The following is a 19,344-nucleotide window of genomic DNA, read 5'->3' on the forward strand; positions in this document are numbered from 1 at the left end:
ACGATGAATACCTCTGGTCCGTTATTGTCCGCATCGTAGCCAGGGCTACGATGCATGGTTCACCATGGACCGGACCCTTCCTAGACAGGGCCCTCTAGGACGTTCGCCGTTGGAAGAGGGGGGGATAATGGAACAAGGACTCTTCTCCTCTCACGTATATAAATGGTGGCGCTTCGGCCTCTTCGTCGGGTTGGATGAGCAGCAGCACGTTCCGAGCTCATTGTCTTTCTTCCTCACACCACTCCTCCTTTCTCATTCAGCTCATACCCATCTAAATCTACTTGATCAAACGTCTTCAAGACAAGTCTGGCACACCCGCATATCCACCCATCCATACAGACATACGCCTTATAGCATCTGGTGTCATGGAGATGTCGAGTCCCTCTATGGACTATACTGCTATGCAGTATGGCCCCAGGCTCCCGTGCCCTTTCCCAACTGTTACATCATCCTTCTATCATCATGTCCTGTCTTTCCCAGACAATGTGGCCCTCCATGACCTGTCTGGTGCGACCACCAGACAGATCACATACCGCCAACTCGGTGCTCGAGTACAGGCCTTGGCCGCAGAACTCCGCAGCCTTGGTGTACGTCCTCACCAGAGAGTCCCTCTCGTTGTAAAGAGGAGCGCTGAGATGGTAGTGGGTATTTGGGCCATCCTCTCTTGTGGTGCTCAATATGTTCCCCTTGACGGGGGCGTTGTGCCCGATTCAACCATACGGCATGTCTTTGAACAGTCTGGTGGCAACATCATTTGCTGCCTACCATCAACTGTTCATCGCATCCGTGATCTCTGCCCAGGTGCCACTCCTGTCATTATTGAGCAGCAGCAGCAGCAGCTCGATGAACTGACCCATGATGGGAAATGGATGGACTTGGCCACTCCTGATGGCGGATGTTACATCATTTACACATCCGGTACGTGCATTTCTTCGGGGTCTCACTAGCAGCGCCGAGGCCGCCGCTGCTACACGCACCCTCCCTGTCAGATGGCAGCTGAAAACTGACATTTGCAAATTAGGTACAACAGGCAAGCCCAAAGGTGTTGATGTAACACACAGAAATGTTGCCAATCTTGTCTGCATGTCTCCCGGGAACCTGGGTATTCGACCAGGTCACCGGGTGGGACAAGTCCTCAACATCAGCTTTGACATGGGTATGTTACTCTTCCCCGAGATCATTCACTCACTCCTGCTCTGATCGCCGATTTGGATTTCACATTACTAATACGCCAGTGCCAGCTGCCTGGGAGATCTTTGCATGCCTGTGTAACGGTGGCACCCTTGTCATCCGGGGTTCTAAGTGGGAACCCGCTATTGAGCTGGTAAGTGTCGGAGAAGGGAGGGGAAGAGAATCCGGAATAACGGATCATAACGAATTGTTACACTTTGCAGTGAAAGTGGGCTAATATTGGATGAAAATGATCGATTTAGCTCGATACCTTGATTTGTACACCAACTATTCTGTCCAAGTACCCTCCTACCAAATACCCCAAGATCAAAGTCGTTGCTACCGCCGGTGAACCTACTTCGCAAGAGTAAGTCAAATTTCGTCAAATACCCCCTTTCTTGGACGTTTTCTTTCGAGTGTCTTCTAACCTACCCCTTAGCCTAGCTGATCTGTGGGCCAAACATGCCACGTACTGGAATTGCTGCGGTCCTACGGAAACGACCATTGTCAACACTATGCAGAAACACATTGTTGGTGATGGCCTATCTATCGGCCGCCCTACTCCCAATAACCACGTCTATATCCTCGATGACAATGGGAAGCCTGTACCGGTAGGTGAATCCGGTACCATGTGGGCCGGCGGATACGGAGTGTCTCGCGGTTACGTTGGCCTTGAGGCCAAGACAAAGGAGTCTTACATTCCAGATCCCTTTACCAACGATGGGTGAGTTTTCTCAAGGGAGTGCCCGTCAAGAGCGTTCTCTCAGCCCGGCATCTTCTCGCTCAGATCCCCGTGAAGTGTGTGAAAAATGACTGACACACTTGTTTTGTCTCAAAATAATAGATCCAAAATGTATTGTACCGGTGATTTGGGGCAGTGGCGGCCTGATGGCTCCATTGAAATTCTGGGTCGAGTCGACGACCAAGTCAAGATCAAGGTGAGTTGTTATTTCTGTTTATACTGTACCAGCTTGTGGGCCTTGTCACCCTAGCGCTGTTTTGAGGAACGGAATCTAATCCACTGCTCGTAACCAGGGTTTCCGTGTTGAATTGGACGGAGTGTCATCGTCTATGGCTTCAGCGCCAGGCGTCACTCGTGCCTGTGCACTCTTGATTGATGGAGAAATCCAGGGGTTTGCCGTCCCCTCTACCCAAGATGCTGAAGCCATTCTGGAGCACACCCGCAAACTTCAACCCTACTATGCTGTGCCATCTAGCATTCATCTTCTGGATGAATTTCCTACAACGGCCAATGGAAAGATTGACAAGAAATCTCTACGCATGCTGGCTATTGGACCGGCATCTCCCACGATCTCTGAATCTTCCACCGTGTTCAGTAGCACCTTTCAACCGGCTACTCTGCCAGGTACCAAAGGTGCCAAATCCGGCTCCTCGGTCGGTCTTCGGTCTGTTTCTTCATCTTCGACTCTGACGGCCGCCTCTGCCAAGTCGCAAGAGGATACGACCGAAAAGACGCTCGATTTATTGGGAGATATTCCCGAAAAGAAGTGGCCCAAGCCTTGGAGAGGGATCAAAAAGCGTGTTCTCATTGTTTATCGCGTTCTATTCAGCCTTGTTGGTCTCGTTAACATTGGTGTTCTCATCGCTGTCCTTCTTCTCAGCCCCAAAGTTGAATGGCTTGCAACTATCACTGCGGCTAACCTGGTCACCGGTGTACTTATCCGCCAGGATGTCGTCATAAACACCCTGTACACCATTTCTTGCTCTGTTCCCAAATCCTTCCCGTTCTGGATTCGCCGCCGTTGTGCCAAAATCTATCATCTCGGAGGCGTCCACTCTGCTGCTGGTATCTGTGCAACCGCGTGGCTCCTTGCCTCTACGATTCAGGCCACAGTTGCCCGATTTCAGCTACAAAGTCGACCATCTGGGTACTCTTTAGCCAACTTGGTGGTCTCCTGGCTGCTCTGTGCTCTCTGCTGCGTTATTCTTACCTTTGCCCTACCCACTTTTCGCAAAGCTAAGCACAACATGTTTGAGAAGATGCATCGCTTCCTGGGGTGGACCACGCTTGCACTTTTCTGGGCCAAGACGGTTGTTTCTGTATACGATTCTACTCCAGCCGGAGAAGATGTTGGGATTGCACTAGTCAAGACACCGTCCTTTTGGATGCTCGGCGTTGCCACATGCAGCGTTGCCTCCTCCTGGATCTTCCTGCGTAAAGTCAAGGTCAACGCTGAGCCGCTATCGGATCACGCGATCCGCTTGCACTTTGACTATACCATCCCAGTCAACGGTAGCTTTACACGCATTTCCCACCGCCCACTCATCGAGTGGCACTCCTTTGCGACGATCCCTGCCCCTCAGGCTGACGTCGAAAATGGTATTGCGCCAGGCTACTCTCTCGTGGTATCCAACGCTGGTGATTGGACTAAGGCGTGTATTCAAAACCCTCCCACAAGCATCTGGGTTCGTGGCCTTCCGACTTGCGGTGTTATGCGCATTGCTACATTGTTCAATCGCGTTGTCGTCATTGCTACTGGATCTGGCATCGGCCCTATGCTGGGCCACATCGGGCAGCCGAGCTGTCCCACTCGGCTCATCTGGTCAGCTGCTTCTCCCGAAAAGACATTCGGTAAGAAGATAATGGATACGATCAAGGGAACTATACCCGACGCTATCATTCATGATACCCGTACCCAGGGCCGGCCCGACCTTGTTCGCATGGGCTACAACCTAGCCAAAGACTTTGGCGCCGAGGCCGTCATCATCATTGCCAATGAAAAAATCACCAAAAAGGTGGTATATGGGTTGGAGACCCGGGGTGTCCCAGCCTATGGTGCCATTTGGGACAGTTAAGAGACGGGCATGTCTCACTATTCGGTGAAGAAGCATAGCATCATGCCACTTTGGCAATCTTTTCCCTCATGTACTTCTTATTCTTACATTCTCTGGACTATATTTGTGGCATTTTTATTTTTCGCTTTATGGTTTATTCCTCATGTTATTTATCTGGCGTTTATGAAAAATTATAGGAGGTTGTGTCGGTTTCAGCAGTGGTAGGGAGGTACGCAGGTTTTTCTTTGAAGGGGAGGTCCAAGTCCATCGTTTCGTGGCTGCATATGTGAGCCATCTGATTATTCTTGCTGTGCAAAAATAGTTGATACATACAGAAGGGGGGGGGGGGGGGGTTATTCTGAAATTGATTTGCTATTATGCTACAATGGACTTTTGACTGGTGACATGGTGTATCGTAACATTGAGCTGCCTGCAGCATCAAGATGCAAGATCGTGCAAGTCGAGGCTCCATTCACCCAGTATATACGACTTAACATCGACACAGTGCTTCAAAGTCCCTTTTCCCACCCCACGAGAAATAAGAAATAAGCGGCCAGCCGTCTTTCGGAGTAAAAAAAAGAGGAACATCCATATTAATTTGACGCGCGCCCCACATGCGACAGGCCCAAACCTAGTACAAGTAGATACTACTGAAGATATTTGATCGGTTGAGTCCGATCTTCGCCGCGTGACTGATGAAGCTAGGAAGCGACAGAATTTGCGGTCTGAATAAGAGGGATGTGACATGATGGCCTGGATGGCTGCGGAGATGTCTCATCTGTTTGTTTTTGCTTGCTTTCTGTTTTCAGCTGTGAAGGGATGAGACGGTGAGGCTGGATTTGGCGTAAGTTTATCGGACTCTGAGGAATAAAATACAATAAGATAAAAACACGTGTGCGGTGGATGGGAGATGATCGAGGGGGGATCCCTGTTGACACTAGGGATGTAGGGATGGGGGAAGAGGGAGCGAGAACGTGGCTTGGGGGATGCTGTTGCAGGGATGTTTGCACGGCTTTTAGCGCTCTTGCAGAGCCTGACTCGTCATTCATTTTATCTAGACCTGGGAATTCAAAGGTGCTAAGGGGTTTGTTGTAGAGAGAGCTTGTAACTGAGACGGATTCACTGCGCGATCTTAGTTTCGGCCGAATCTCGATGGGTTAAACGCCGTGCGGTCTCTCAGCCGCAGACAAGGATGCTGAAGACAAACTATTTGGCTCTTAGTGTTTGAGGTGTAAAATGCATTGAATCATTGACTTACGGGGAAGAAGTGATAGACAAGTCAACTGAGACCGGCAGTCGCAATGTCTTATCCATCGCGTTTTCAGCTTTGTTGGCGGGAGGAGAAAGATCCTCGCTGATTTTGTCAATCAATCACCTCTTTGAGCCAGTTTTCAGCGGCTACACAGCTGTAATTGCCCACTTAGATCGCCGATGTGATGATAATACCCGCAGGCAGTGTATTTTGACCGAATAAGAATTGATAAATAGCGCAGATTTGCTTGTCATGCGATCGCAACAGAATCTCAGTTACCCACAGATTGCGGAGAGAGCACGATACATCCCGGCCTAGGGCTGCAGATCTTGGGAAACCCGGGAACCACGGAAAAGCGGGCAACCTTGCAAGCTAAGCTTTTTGCTCGGCGCTTATGACCAGTTCATGGCGGGTCAATCGGCAGTTTTGCAGACGGGAGCTGAAGCAATACGCGAAGGGCGATTCAGACAAGCGCTAGCTCGTTGATCACTCGGTCTACAGGAGGATTACAGGTGTAGATTGGTCGATTTGCATTGTATCGACATTGCCTGACCTTTCCGGTGACAAGGGATGTTGCTAGACTACTAGCGAAGGCTTTGGTGCTCACCTGACGGTCACGACCTCAGGCGTGGCTTGAAACTTGCCATCCTACGAGCAAACAGAAGAGACACCTAGTCAGTCTCCCTCGAGATATACTTAGAGTTTACTGGGATGATCACGCTTCTCTGTGGGCTTAACAGCACACACGTGGAGCGCGGGTGGGAACGCACTCGTCATAAAACCCTAGTACAACTATGCAGGTACCGGTAGCAATAGAAGTGGGCAATATCAGCTGCATTGAGATGCTAAATCCCGTCAGCTGGCGATTCAACGTGTCTCTAGACCATGTAGATATTGATACAAACACACCTGTCTAGTACAAGTGTTGAGGCAACATGGGTCCATACTAAGACTGAGACTACCAGGATTCTTCATCACATTCAGCGCATGATATGACTCTACCGGATTCATAGCAGCGTAGCACAAAGCTGACAGGATTAGAGTAGTCTGCTAAGCGCCAAACACAAACTGACATGAAGAGATGAAGGCTGAGACAGTGACTAAATCCTTCCCTCGACTCATGATGGCTGCCTCCGCATAAGTCTTATCTTGCATTGACAAAACATTACGTGATGGCTACACGGAGAGTGAAAGCGCGGTCATCCCATATCTTCGAGGCATTGTGAACTGAGACTTTGTCTTGGAAAGACAATGCAACACGATGCACTGAGACAGACACGTGAAGTAAGAAGGAAGCTCCTCCGATGCCGAGCCAGTGAAACCTGCATGTGTATCACTAGAAGGAGCATGGCGCTGTGGCGCGTTACATAGGAAAATGGGGAGAAGAAAGGAGGAGGAAGACCGGAGATTGTAACAAGGCGAAACACCATCGATATCCGGGACCGGTGAATAATATAGCTAGCGGACTCCGTACCTACAGCACGTGATTTACGGCTCCGGACACTAAGATAATATCCGGAGAGCCGGAAGCCTACATCCTGCAAGACTATGGCCTCTGAAGAATCATGTAAATTTGCTCCATGTTACTTTCCCATGGCCCAGAAACAAAGTCATCATTAAATTCTCCGACGCACAAACAGCCATGGATGTTGATTATTCAACTGTTGCAGATGCAGGTGCGGCCAACGGAGGCATCGGGGCTCCGTCAGACGGCGGCCCCGGAAGTCGTCCCACGGCCCCGGAGGCCCCCAAAACCCGGGCATGTGCCAATTGTGCCCGGCTGAAGATGAAGTGTCGATGGCCTGAGTCTGGGTCCGGCCAGGGGGAGACCAATTGCATAAGGTGTGTTTGCGGTGGTTTGGTATTGGCTGGGATGGGCGAGGTGAGCTGACTTGCATGCGTTAGATGTAATCGCATGAAGATCCCGTGCCATGTGCCAGCGCCGATTCAGCGGAAGAAGAGAGGCAAATCAACGTATGTTTGTCGGAATTTCGGGTTATTTGATTGTATGAATTCATTTACTAACTTGGCAGCAGGCGTGTGGCTCAGCTGGAGAAGAAGATTGACGGCTTGGTGTCCATGCTTGCATCAGGCCAACACATGCAGACATCTGGAACGCCACCCTTGACTCCTGAAAGCAACGATACAGGTGTGGTGATAATAAGTGATGCGCCGAAAATACATCTGCAAAAGCCGTTGCAAAATGCAGCGCTGCCAAAGCCAATGACAATTGCGCGTGAACCTCCCCCGATCCCACTCACCATTCCGTCTGAACCGGCAACTACGTTCCAGTTGATCCCCGGTTTTAGCTTCTCGTTTGAGGAAGTGGTTTCTTATTTCGACATATATCGGCGGGAATTTATGCCCAACTACCCCTTTGTCATTATCCCGGAGAATCTTGATCCCCGCGCCTTGTATGCGTCGTCGCGATGTCTCTTCTGGACCATCATGGCGGCAGTAACGCCGCAATCGTCGGCCACTCAGCAAGGTGTCGAGAACTGGTTTCGCCAGTATATCGCGGACCGTATGGTTGTGAAGCAGGAGAGGAATTTGGGAATCTTGCAGGCTCTTCTCCTTCACCTGGCTTGGTAAGTTGCCATGCATAGAACAGCCACCTTCTCATTGTGCTAACGACTTGAGGGCAATAGGGGAGATTTCCACTTCTACATGAACACAGAAGCGACAAACTTTGTGCATCTGGCTGTTGCCATGGCTCTGGATCTCAAGTTAGACAGGTCACCGGAGTCTACCAAGATGCATCCCAAATCTTTGCTGGGAGAAGCCTGGGCAACGCTCAACAAGGGTGCAATGAAGCCAAAGGTGCATTCTGCGGATGAGAAGCGCGCAGTTCTGGGACTTTACCACATTACATCTCTGTAAGAACACTTGCCAAATTGTACCGTGTTGTTTGGTGGGAGCATACACTGATCTATCGCAGCATTTCTGCCCTGTTTAAGCGAGGCAACCAATTTCCTTGGAACAACTATCTTTCACAGTGTTGCGAGTCGCTGGCTGAATCTCACTTGGAATCCGATTTGTTCCTAATCGCTTTGATCAAAATGCAGCGCGTCGCCGATCGTGCCTACAGCTTGCTGCCTGGCTTTGACGTGGTTGACGTTGGACTCAGTGCCTACTTGTCGCCCATGGATATGGTCATTAACAATGTCCGTCGGGAGTTGTATGACCTGATAAGCATGCAGCCCGAGTGCGTCAAAGAGAGGCGTAAGTATAATCTAGTCCATGTTTACTAAAGTAAATACCGTGTCGCTGATCATCAATCACCAAAGACATCTTCAAAGCCTATTATCAAGTCACTCTAATGCGCCTCGCCGAGCCGGCAATCCCCACACAATTCACCACGCCCGTTGAAATGGGCACATTGAACCCAGAGCCCCTGCAGCGCTTCGATACCCTCTGGAAATCCCTTCTCGCTGCCGTCGACTTCTTCGAAACACTCTGCTCTTTTCATCCCAACGAGCTGCCCGGTCTTCCCACCTCAGTGACGGGACTTCTCGCCTTTGCAATCGTCACCAGCTCTCGCTTGCTCCTATTAGATCCCTCAATAGACTGGCAGCCCACAATGGCCCGCAGAAAACTCGACTTTGCAGACACCATGAAGCGTCTCAGCGACCGCTTCGAGGACGCAGACACATGGGCCAAGGAAGCCGGCCGCAGACGCCGTCTTCTAGATGGGGGCGGCGCCCAATTTTGCAGACTCAGCTTCAAACTTCGGTGGATTCGCCAGTGGTATCTCTCGCGGATTCCGCAGGAGCAACAGGTGATGGCGGAGGCACAGCCACCTGGGGATCCGCTGCCGGACCCGGACGCTGTGTTTTGGCAGGAGTACGAGTTTGAGGATGCGCTTTGGCCGGATTTTATGACCATGTGTAATCCGAGTTTTGTAGCAGCTCCGGCAGCTGAGACATGATTTGTTTATGTACGGTATAGAAGGGGTAATGGTTGGTAAATTCACATGTACCTGCAGTGTAATTACAAAAGATTTCTAGACCATTTTGTCTATAGAGGATATGTAACGGGGCTTTCTCCTTTATTTTGCCAAGTTCATTTGTTACTATTAAAATTTAACGGAATCATCTATACTGGATAGATAACCACGCCCTCAGGTTAATCCTAGAAGGTGGTTACCTGTATTAAGGCATAGTAATGCTTAGTATCATGATTTCTCCACCCCTAACTTAATGCTACCTTGTATTATCATCTCGGTCTTTAATATTAAGGCTGAAGGCTAGTATTGAGGATTGACTGCACCAACCATGACGCCAATATTCTCACAATGGCCGGAGCCTGCCGGAGTCGGTTGCAATGATTTTGAATCAGGAGCCATATCAGATGCAGAGGATGATAGGGAGATAGGTATATCCTTGAAACTGACAGGCATGGTATCGAGCTCTATATGTGGCTCAGTTGATTCATCGCCTTTAGCTGTTTCTTCCTGTTCGTCTCCTATATTAGAACCTCCATTTTCCTCTTCGAGTCTCTCCTGGAACGCGGTAAGCTGCAGTGATAACAGCGAGATATCCTTTAGATGCATTGCGATGTGTCTTGATAATTGTGCCTGCGGCGACATTGATGGTTAAAATTCGAGCAGAGTTGATTCGGTACTCTGGGTACTTGCCTGCTTTAAATCCGAGCCGCTTAAATCAGTTGAGCGAAACCTTTTGCGCCTCGGCCGAACGTTGGTATATAGTGGAGTTTTTGTTCCGTCTCTTATTCTTTTTAGTAAAATCCGCAACGAACGCCGCAAAACATTAGGTCGATCCGCGACAATGCTGTAATCACAGCCACAAAGAGGACAAACATGGTTGGATCCGAGTTTGGCAAATCCACCTGTACGAGCTATACTTATTAATTGGGTCTTCCCACATCTATTTAGATGGTGTTCCAGCATGTGGTCTCTCAACGAAGCCTCATCGTCAAATACTTCCGGTGGGTCATGCGGAGGGACCATAATATCACATTCCCAGGTGACTTTCTGATTTATTGTTGCTATCCACGATCGAGAATGATACTTTTCCATGTGTTGCTTCCAGTTATCGAATCTATAAAATGCATTAAGAGACGCTAAACACTTGTCGAAGAGGCATATAGGTGGTTGAAGGTTGCGGTTGTCATGGCGATGGCAAGTTGTCAAGCGCTGTTGATGCTCTACTCGGTACCTCATATGGCGCTCGAGAATAGAGCAACCTAGAAGATGTTGAAGGTTCAATGGTGCTGCAGGATAGCAAGACTTGACCATCAACAATGATGTTCTTTCTAGAGATGAGGTTAATGCCTTTTCAGAGAACTCTTTCATCCTTAAGTCTAAGCTAGCGGCCGAAGACTTTTTGATAGTTCGGCGTAGTTTATGCAACTGATTCATAGCCTCCAGGTGAGCCCCCCATATTTCTTCAAGGTCGTTTTCAGAAATTTTAGCGTGGGAAGCCGTCATTGGGACCACATTATTATTGCCTCATTTCTTCCTTGTACCCTTCCAAGATCTAGAGACCACCTTAGCAACTGTTCAAGACTACGATTCCGGAAAAGACTCACAATTTTGCAGTATGAGATAAGAATCGTAAAGCAGATTTATTGCCTTGTCTTGAACATCTTTATTGTCAGACAAACGGCGGTCAAGGGAAATAGGGTGTCTAGCAAAAACGCCTAAGTCTGACGACCACACATCCAGCAGGTCCCAAGCGTCTGAAATGGGGCGGACGGGGTCAACGACTGACTTGCCAAAGAGGTTGGTGGTGTATGTAAGCTTGAGGCATTCCCTAAATAGTCGATTGCAATCCAAGACAGCCGAACGGATGTTCGGCCAATTTTTCGTACTCTCCATCTCTCTTTGACGCAGGCTGAACAGTCAAGGAGCAGGATTCCAAATTTCAAGTAACAAAAGAGACAAAGTTTAATATTTGACGACAAAGGAAGCTGAGTGTTTAAATACCTAATGCCCAAAGCGCGTAAGTCACGTGCTAATCCGATTGATTCGCCAGTGGTATCTGTCGCGGATTCTACGGGAGCAGCCGGTGATGGCGGAAACTACAGCTCTGGGGATCCGCTGCTGGACTCAGACGCTGTATTTTAGCAGGAATATGGGTTTAAGAATATGCTTTAGATGTATTTTATAATTATACATAATTTTGGTTTTATAGCAGCGTCAGCAGCTGAGCCGTAGCCATTTTGGCGATATCGTATGGCATCAAAGAGGGGGAGGTTGATGGATACCTACATGCTGGCAGCGTAGGTGAATGATTTGTGAATCGTAGTAGCTACGAAGCATTAAAGGCATATTGCATGATTTTTGCATTTATTTTATTCAACACTTCATTAAACACTATAATATAAAGTTCAAGAAATAACAACCTTATCTTCAAGGAGTGGCTATTCAGCGCCCTAATTTATGTAGCTATCCAGCCTCCCATGTCTCAAATTCAAGGCTGAATAGGTGGTAATAATAGCAGAAAGAATTAATATCGGCTGCAGTCGCAGATAGCAATCGTGCATCTACTTCAGTAATGGCAATCAAAGGTCTTCTCTTTGTGTCTCGTTGTGAGACTCGAACTCCATGTAGTCGCTGGCATGTTCGATACCAAATCGAGGTTCCCTATCTTCATATATTGTGAGAAGAAGCGTGTTGATAATCTGACTGAAGACTAACAAACCTGACATTAAAATCAATTTGTGGTTATACTGCCCACTGTCGGCGAATGCCTTTTGGAGGTAGGTGTTACCACCTGCCCGGATTCGCTCATTCATCTTATCAAAGACGGCTCGAATTATATCCTGGTTCTCATTTTTTTTCGTCGTTGGCCGTCAAGCAATTCATCCGCTCCCACCCAAGCGCATATTCCGTCAGACGTTTAGGGGAATATTCGCTGCTGCCGTATATACGGACATACTGCTCCAACGGCACAATCTCCAGGGTATGCTTCAAAGCCATGAGTTCTGCTCGTTCTCTAGTTTCCGAATAGCCATTCAGTGTTTCCATCATGTTTCGAGGATCATTTTGTGCAAAGTACACGCTGAATTGACGATTGTTTCCATTTATGTATGCTCTGAGGACGTTTCCCCCGGTGTTTCCCTGTTCTTCGCTTCCACAACGTAAAAATCCCTTTAGTTTGTATAGTCTCATGATGGCAGACTCAATGTTGTTTCGATCTATTTCAATGTCGATCATGGGACTTATGACATGGGTTGAGAATGACTGTTGGGATGACCGTAAATGTAGTAGGGCAGCATCAAAATTGCCATCGCTTGGTGTTTGAAATTTTGGTAAAACTAGAGTCTAGCTGAGCGTAATTCAAGTCTATATTCTGGGAGGAACTTACTACGTTGGAGGCTTTCTTTAATTTTGCGAAGAAGAATTTCTGCCAAATTAGCCATATCGTTGTATTCAGCATTGGGGTCAAGAAAGTCTTTTCTGTACTTGAAAATACAAAAAGATGAGTCTTCGAAGGATTTCATCCATTCAAATAACTGCTTTTGTTCACCACTCGCAAATTGGAGGATCTCAGAGATAGACGTGTCGAGAGGCTTCATTTTCTTTAGAGCCTTGATTTGGTCAATTAAGTCTTCAAATAGCTGATCGCAGCAATCGGCTTTCGAAAAGACGAGCATCCAATCTAATCTACCCCCCATCTCTCTTCAAGGCAGGTTGGATAGTCGAGCTTCCTCTCTGGACTGAGCAGTGTTCTAAGTTTCGTGTGATAAAAGAGACAGAGTTTGACATTTCTGACGGCAATGGAAACTGTGCGTTTAAATACCTATTACTCAGAGCGCGTAAGTCATGTGTCTTGACAATAGACAACAATGAAGCTGAAAATGAAACTCACCAATAATATACCGAGTACACAATTCCGAGATCATTCTCCACCCGTGATCTCCTCTAAGCTCAAGCTCTATGGATAAATTAGCCGCTGGGCTACAACAAAGCTGATATCGCGACTAATTTCTTTCTTTCTCACTAAACCTTGGTGCCGCCGTGTATCAATAAGACCTTTGTGTTATGTAGCTTTGTCAAGTTGTATGTCTTCTTTGTTTACCGCAAACAGAACGACAACACCCGCCGGCGCCTCTACTAGACTCGTCAGAGGACAATTACGTATTATCAAATTAGAAAAACAATCAAAACTGCAGGTAATCCAGATATATCACAATAGGGCAAGTTTGGTATGGAGCCAGGGCTGCAGCTGTATATAAATCTGCGCCTCATCTGTTGGTCTAGAAATGAGTTCCTTCTCCATTCAGCCTTCTCAGCACTGTCCGTTGCAGTGTTTAAATATTCCCCGGAGCCACATTGAGATTGCCATCATTTCTTCACATTTTATTTTGACTTGTAAAGCTGAGGGTCAACTTGGTGCTTATCTAAGCCGAGGGTTCCGGAAAGGGTCATAACAGTATCGTCTTGGGTAAAAATACACCTAATAATGACAGCTATAACCGAGACCGGGCTTGATGACCGCTCACGAGCCATCCTAAAGCAATGGCTGTGTCGTCGAGGATTTGTCAAGTAGCAATAGTAGGCCAAGACAACGGAATAGATATCTGATCAGTCTTCTAGGTACTTCATTGTTCTTGGCGCGGATTGGGATGTCGCTATTCCCTTCTGGTTAGAATAGAACTTTGAGTTTTGAGCGACTGGAGAAGCTTAAGCTCGGGTGTCTGATGCCTAATATGCGAGAATCACGTGCGTTAGGAACCGACAACTCCATGTAACGAGGCTGAAATTTATCCAATGGAGCTCAGAACAAAATTTCATCTTGGGATCTTTATTCCCTACCTGCACCGCCCCCCAAGCTAAAACTCTACGGACATAATTTCGGTCGATGGGCACGTACCAAAGTTAACAGACTCAATCTTCATTAGAGGTTCAATAATGTTGTGATAGTTGGATGACTATGTGTAATCTGAGTTTCGTAGCGGCTCCGGCAGTCGAAACATGATTTGTTTAGTAATAATGTACGGGGGAGAAGGGGTTGACGATGAATTGGCATGCACCCGCAGTATACTCACAAAGCCCTTCCATCCATGTAGTCGCGGGTAATGTGTTGCATGATTTCTTTTGGAGGGGATCTCTGTTTCAAAACCTAGATAGGGATTATAATCAAGGCTGGCCGCATAGATCAGTAGTAGACAGACGGCCATCCTCTCACTTTTGCTAAACAAGGCGGAGAGCACCTCGACTCTTCCTTCTGAATAGAGTGATATAATCGAATATAACGCAAGGTCGATGAAAGCCATCCATATTGATTTTAGCATTGATTTCTCACCAGATCTAGTCACCAGACGTGAACATTAAAGCAATCATACTGACTGTATCAATGCCACAAACGCTATGCTGATGGCAAAGCCGCGATTTGTTACTGAAGCAGCGTCATAAGCCGAACATAATCAGAGGGATCATGGTGAAAAAGTATCATAGGGGCCTGCTGTCCCTCCCTGCTTTCGTACGGCCGTTCAGCAGGAAGACAATGGTTTTTTTTCTAGATCATTTTAAAAGTCGAAGCACACATTTCACGACTAGAGGATATCATGAAGAGACGCGTGCCAAAAATATCTATATTGCTGAATAAGCTAATTGCTTTTGACTCTAATGCTTTATAGTAACCACGATTTGATGCAGCAAAGAGAACGATATTCACGCCAAGTTTAGAGTTGCAAGGTTAAGGCTGCCATGTGTAATGGCTAGTAAGACATTTGAGTCCACTATAGGAACGAAATCTAGCGAGGAAGAATAACATTTTAAGAATCTCAAGTGTCTGATGATGGTTTTCAGGTCCCCATTGCATTGAATGGAAATCTTTAGTAGGTAGTATCTGATTGCACCTTTTTGTAAGTATGGTGGATTTACGTTTGGTTCACAGAGATTTCCAAATGTGACTTTGATAGGTAGCATGCATAAGAGAATAGCGGTTATTAATGAGTGTCTAATTCAAAAATCATACGGTTGACAAGTTGCATTCTGTGGACAATTTAGTTTTCCCCCGCGCCATCATTCACTCTGTAGATAATTTAGTTTACCCCATGCCATCATTCATCCTGCAGACAATGTATGCCTCTTCAAGCCAACCAAAAGTTGCTCATGCTACTGGACTAATACCGCGTCTGCCTCTCCCGCTCCTATTTCCTCGAGCTCTAGAGTAGTAGTCAACGATATCTTGTATGGTCGCGGAACCGTCCGTTTTCAGTAGGGTAGTCACGTCAACCCACTTGCTACCATTTTTCTGAAGTGCCTTAAAAATTTTATGCATCTCGTCTGCATTCGGCCCTTTGCAATCGTTCTTCGCTGTTCGTGGGTGTTGGTATGCAAAGCACCAGAGGATGAGACCTGCAAAGCCCGCAGCTACAGCCGTAGCAACCGAATTATCTTTGGGGTCATCTACTCCGGCAGCAACTGCACCCGGAAAGAGATAATGAACTGATCGTGGATTGACGGATTGTGGCACCCTACTAGCCTCTGTGGCAGAACCTACGACGCTGATAGGGCATATATCAAACTGATGAGTATAAGGTTCAGTACCGCCATTATGAGAGTCCGACTCTGCAGCAGCACAATACAAGAGGATGTTGGCAGCAGCAGCCTGCTGAAGTTGTCTGTCGAGATTTCTCGATTCTTTGGTATTTCCCCTTGAATCGATCAGATTTTCGGTCATTAAAATAATCTGGACACCTTTCTTGACTGCCCATTCGATGGCCTATGTATATCGCATTCCGTTAACCAGAGCTATAATTCATCATGGCGGACGGGCATAATTAACAAATTACATACCTTCGCAGCTCTTTCCGCACCATCCATTGTGGCAATCTGGTCAATTGCTCCTGAATTTGCCGTAAACAACTTTACATGAGGGCATATCCTATGTATCATTTGAGCCATGAGACTTCTGTGGGTATTGTTTGAAAGGTCGCCTATTATATCTGGCCGTGCTGGCGACTCTTCGGGTTGTTGCATCTTGGATACGGACTGGCTGATGTCATCCGAATGGTCAATTAGTAGGATCCTGATTTCCTCGTCTTTCAATTTGTTAGGCGAGATGCTTTTCTGCACGAACAGCTCCACAGACTGGAACCAGCTGTTGGATTGACTATTCAAGTAAAGAGTATTAGAAACAAACGGAATAAAGAGTTTGAAAGTTCAAAGGGGAAACCAGAGAAAAAGTAAATAGCTTACTCACATGATCGTAGGGTTTTGATCTGGAATATATTCCAAAGGTGTGATTAATGCCGACTTTGCATTGTCGCCATCCTCTGTATCGACAGGGTTGCTAACCGATGTATCAAGACTAGAGAGTCCAACCCAACGATTAACGCTCTTGTTATCATTAGAAGTTGCAGGAGCTTCTTGAGGTAATTTAATATCATCATCGAAAGCAGCTCCAGCCCATGCCGCAGATGTTGGGCTATCCGTAAACTTAGGAGATGAGGCGTCGACATCGAGCTCTGGATCAACCCCGCTTGGCCCCTTAACTTTGCTTAGGTCCTCCTGCTCACCTCCTGTGGCAGAACCTTGATTTCCGTTTTTAGGCGGCTCACAAAAAGCGTTGAGGTGCAGGGACACAAACGAGAGGGCCTTGAGATGGTGTGCTATGTGCTGCAACAATTGTTCTCGTTGTTGATCCTTGATTTGAGGTGAAATCAACTCGGCATCTGGGCTATTTACTAGCTCCAAATCCGATTCATCTGAACTGATTGATTCACAGTCGCTTATTTGTTCATTTGTCCGTCCCTCATTTTGCAAATGAGTCTTTGTGCGCTTTGACCGAGAATAGGTATTTAGCTTTGTACGTATACTGCGCTTTGCTTCTCTTTTTCGCTTGGTTTGCGAAGAATGCTGCAGATCCGTTGATTGATCTGCGACGGGAGGGGCTTGGCTAGCGTTAAAGCCGCATAGAGGACAATCGTAGTTCGATCCGGCGATTCTAATTGCACTTTTGCGGAGGATGCTCAATAATTGTCGCTCTGACCATGATCCTAGATGGCGCTCCATCATATGGTTTCTTAACGAAGCCTCATCATCAAAAAACTCTGAATGTGTGTCAACATCGCATTCCCACATGACTTTAGTGTTTATAATCGAGATCCAATTTGGAGAATGATGCCTTTCCATATGCGCCGTCCATGAGCTAAATCCATCAAAGGTGTCACCAGATTTTGAACATGTATCAACGAGGCATACATATGGTCGAAGATCGTGGTCGACATGATGTCTGAAATAACATTAGCGACTCTATAACAAAGAGTAACGATTTCTGAGACGCACCTCCACCAGTTCTTATCCTCGAATTTATGGTATGGATAGGTCTCCGAGCACCAACAGCAAGTTGCCCAGCTGGATTTTCCATCTCCTAAGGGTTTTGGTGGTTCCGGATAACTAATATGGTCCAAAGGTACCGAGGGAGTCCCTGAAACTGAGGATAAGGCTGGATGTTGCCTTCTCTCCTCCGGTTCGGATTGAAATTCATCTGCCTGGAAAATTGAAGCACTCGATTCCGATTTAGAAAGCACTGCATCTATTTTTGTCGCAGAATCATCACGAGCAACAGTGAGCGCATCATCAATGCAATCTTTTCCACTGATTAGATTCAACAGCTCCGGATCATTGTGAGCTCGTGGCTTGTCTTCTTCATCCAAAGTAAGTATACGATGTGTTGATAAGCGTCGCTGATCTTTGCCTCGGGACTGTATACTGAAGTAGCGTGCGACAATAGATCGCCCTAGAAGGCGTTGAAGACTCAATGGTGCTTTTGGGTAGAGGGTTTTGACCTTCGAAAACGCTATGTCTTCCAGATATGAGTCCGATCTCTTTGCCGAGTAGGCTTCCATCCTCGGGATCAAGCTAACAGCTGAGGCCTCTCGGATTTTTGCTCCCAGTTTATACAGCTCAGGAATGGCATACTCGACAAATTTTTGGTGTTTCCTGAGATTGGCCACGCGATTTTCGATCTCGATTGCTGACTTTCGAACACTCGATCTAGTTACCCGCATTGGGACTGCATTGCCACTGCCATCATCTCTAGCTTCAAGTATCAATAAAACTATGACATTGCTTAGTATGATGTAATTCTGTGATTCTGGGAAATAACTTACTTTCTTGCAGACAGCTAAAAAGAAGGCCAAGCAAACTTCTTATCAAATCTCGATAATCCTTGCTCTTTGACAAGCGACGATCGAGACTTATACCTTGCTCGACAAAAACACCTAAGGATAACGACCACGCCTCAAACCGGGCATGATAGTCTCTCGCGAACTCCCCAATCGCGTCAGCAGAATCGCCAAGACGGCTGATTGTCCTTGGTTCGGCGACTTGTATGAGCCATCTCTTAAATAGCAGATCGCAATCTAAGGCAGCTGAATAAATGTCTGGCCAGGCTTCCAGGCGCTCCATTTCTCCTCACCGCAGATTGGATGGAACAAAATACTCTGCACAAGATGGGAGCCCGACCTTTGAGTGATGGAGAACGCTGAGGCCATTTTCTGTGGTGGGAAACGCGTTAGTCACGTGTTTTGAGAAACATCACACCCGGTGTAACACAATGAACCCGAAATAAACAACAGGAGATGAAACGTCGAGTACGCGGTCACAGGATAGTACTCTCCTTGTTCTCTACCTTCACACTTGCTGGACTCAAGCTCTGTAGACATTCCCATTCCTTGGGCAATGGGCTTAGTCCAATATTGACAAAGTTGATATTCATCTTCTATATATACACACATATACCAAACCTCGATGTTTCCTAGTGAAACTTGGTGACACTACTCATTGCAGGGTCCTGGTGTATTTCCGATCGAAGCGGTCAAGACACCCCCTCACCTTTCTCACCTTAAACGAGACGACGACGACGATTATCCCTCCCGCTATACGAGTCAGGCACAAATGCGTCTCATTGAATTGAAAGAATGGCAAACACTGCAGATAACACAGCAGCATCTCCTTATGCTAGTTAACCAGGTGATCAAGGACACAAGTCTGGAGAAAGAGTTGAGCCATTATTATTGGCTTATCCGCTTTGAGATCCAAAAGTTTTTCGTGTTAGAAGAGACCGATCGAGACATCGACCAAGAAACAATTAATCGCCTCAAAAAGGAAGCAACTGAGATTTCCAACTTAGCCCATCCAATATTGT

At 47.0% G+C, this 19,344-nt stretch overlaps 5 protein-coding genes across 5 annotated transcripts; 2 read left to right on the forward strand and 3 right to left on the reverse strand.

Moving 5' to 3' along the window:
• Positions 1 to 401: 401 nt before the first annotated feature.
• Positions 402 to 3,987, forward strand: TRIVIDRAFT_50383 (non-ribosomal peptide synthetase; the record flags this gene model as incomplete). Its single annotated transcript, XM_014099614.1, has 8 exons — positions 402 to 918; positions 1,022 to 1,156; positions 1,242 to 1,324; positions 1,434 to 1,537; positions 1,610 to 1,894; positions 2,015 to 2,108; positions 2,206 to 2,536; positions 2,627 to 3,987. The coding sequence occupies 8 exons, from the start codon at positions 402 to 404 to the stop codon at positions 3,985 to 3,987; spliced, it is 2,910 nt and encodes a 969-aa protein (XP_013955089.1).
• A 2,873-nt stretch (positions 3,988 to 6,860) lies between these two features.
• TRIVIDRAFT_59240 (uncharacterized protein) lies at positions 6,861 to 9,146 on the forward strand (the record flags this gene model as incomplete). Its single annotated transcript, XM_014099615.1, has 6 exons — positions 6,861 to 7,060; positions 7,124 to 7,192; positions 7,255 to 7,806; positions 7,867 to 8,094; positions 8,157 to 8,440; positions 8,506 to 9,146. The coding sequence occupies 6 exons, from the start codon at positions 6,861 to 6,863 to the stop codon at positions 9,144 to 9,146; spliced, it is 1,974 nt and encodes a 657-aa protein (XP_013955090.1).
• Positions 9,147 to 9,464: 318 nt separating this feature from the next.
• On the reverse strand, positions 9,465 to 9,770 carry TRIVIDRAFT_223590 (uncharacterized protein; the record flags this gene model as incomplete). Its single annotated transcript, XM_014099616.1, has 1 exon — positions 9,465 to 9,770. One exon carries the CDS (start codon positions 9,768 to 9,770, stop codon positions 9,465 to 9,467), a length of 306 nt encoding a protein of 101 aa, XP_013955091.1.
• A 2,241-nt stretch (positions 9,771 to 12,011) lies between these two features.
• On the reverse strand, positions 12,012 to 12,398 carry TRIVIDRAFT_223591 (uncharacterized protein; the record flags this gene model as incomplete). The annotated part of the gene is made up of 1 exon (XM_014099617.1): positions 12,012 to 12,398. One exon carries the CDS (start codon positions 12,396 to 12,398, stop codon positions 12,012 to 12,014), a length of 387 nt encoding a protein of 128 aa, XP_013955092.1.
• A 2,902-nt stretch (positions 12,399 to 15,300) lies between these two features.
• TRIVIDRAFT_202514 (uncharacterized protein) lies at positions 15,301 to 18,605 on the reverse strand (the record flags this gene model as incomplete). Its single annotated transcript, XM_014099618.1, has 5 exons — positions 15,301 to 15,915; positions 15,990 to 16,305; positions 16,396 to 17,427; positions 17,481 to 18,255; positions 18,308 to 18,605. The coding sequence occupies 5 exons, from the start codon at positions 18,603 to 18,605 to the stop codon at positions 15,301 to 15,303; spliced, it is 3,036 nt and encodes a 1,011-aa protein (XP_013955093.1).
• Positions 18,606 to 19,344: the final 739 nt, after the last annotated feature.

This window comes from Trichoderma virens (assembly GCF_000170995.1).
Source record: "Trichoderma virens Gv29-8 chromosome Unknown TRIVIscaffold_77, whole genome shotgun sequence".
Lineage (NCBI taxonomy): Eukaryota > Fungi > Ascomycota > Sordariomycetes > Hypocreales > Hypocreaceae > Trichoderma > Trichoderma virens.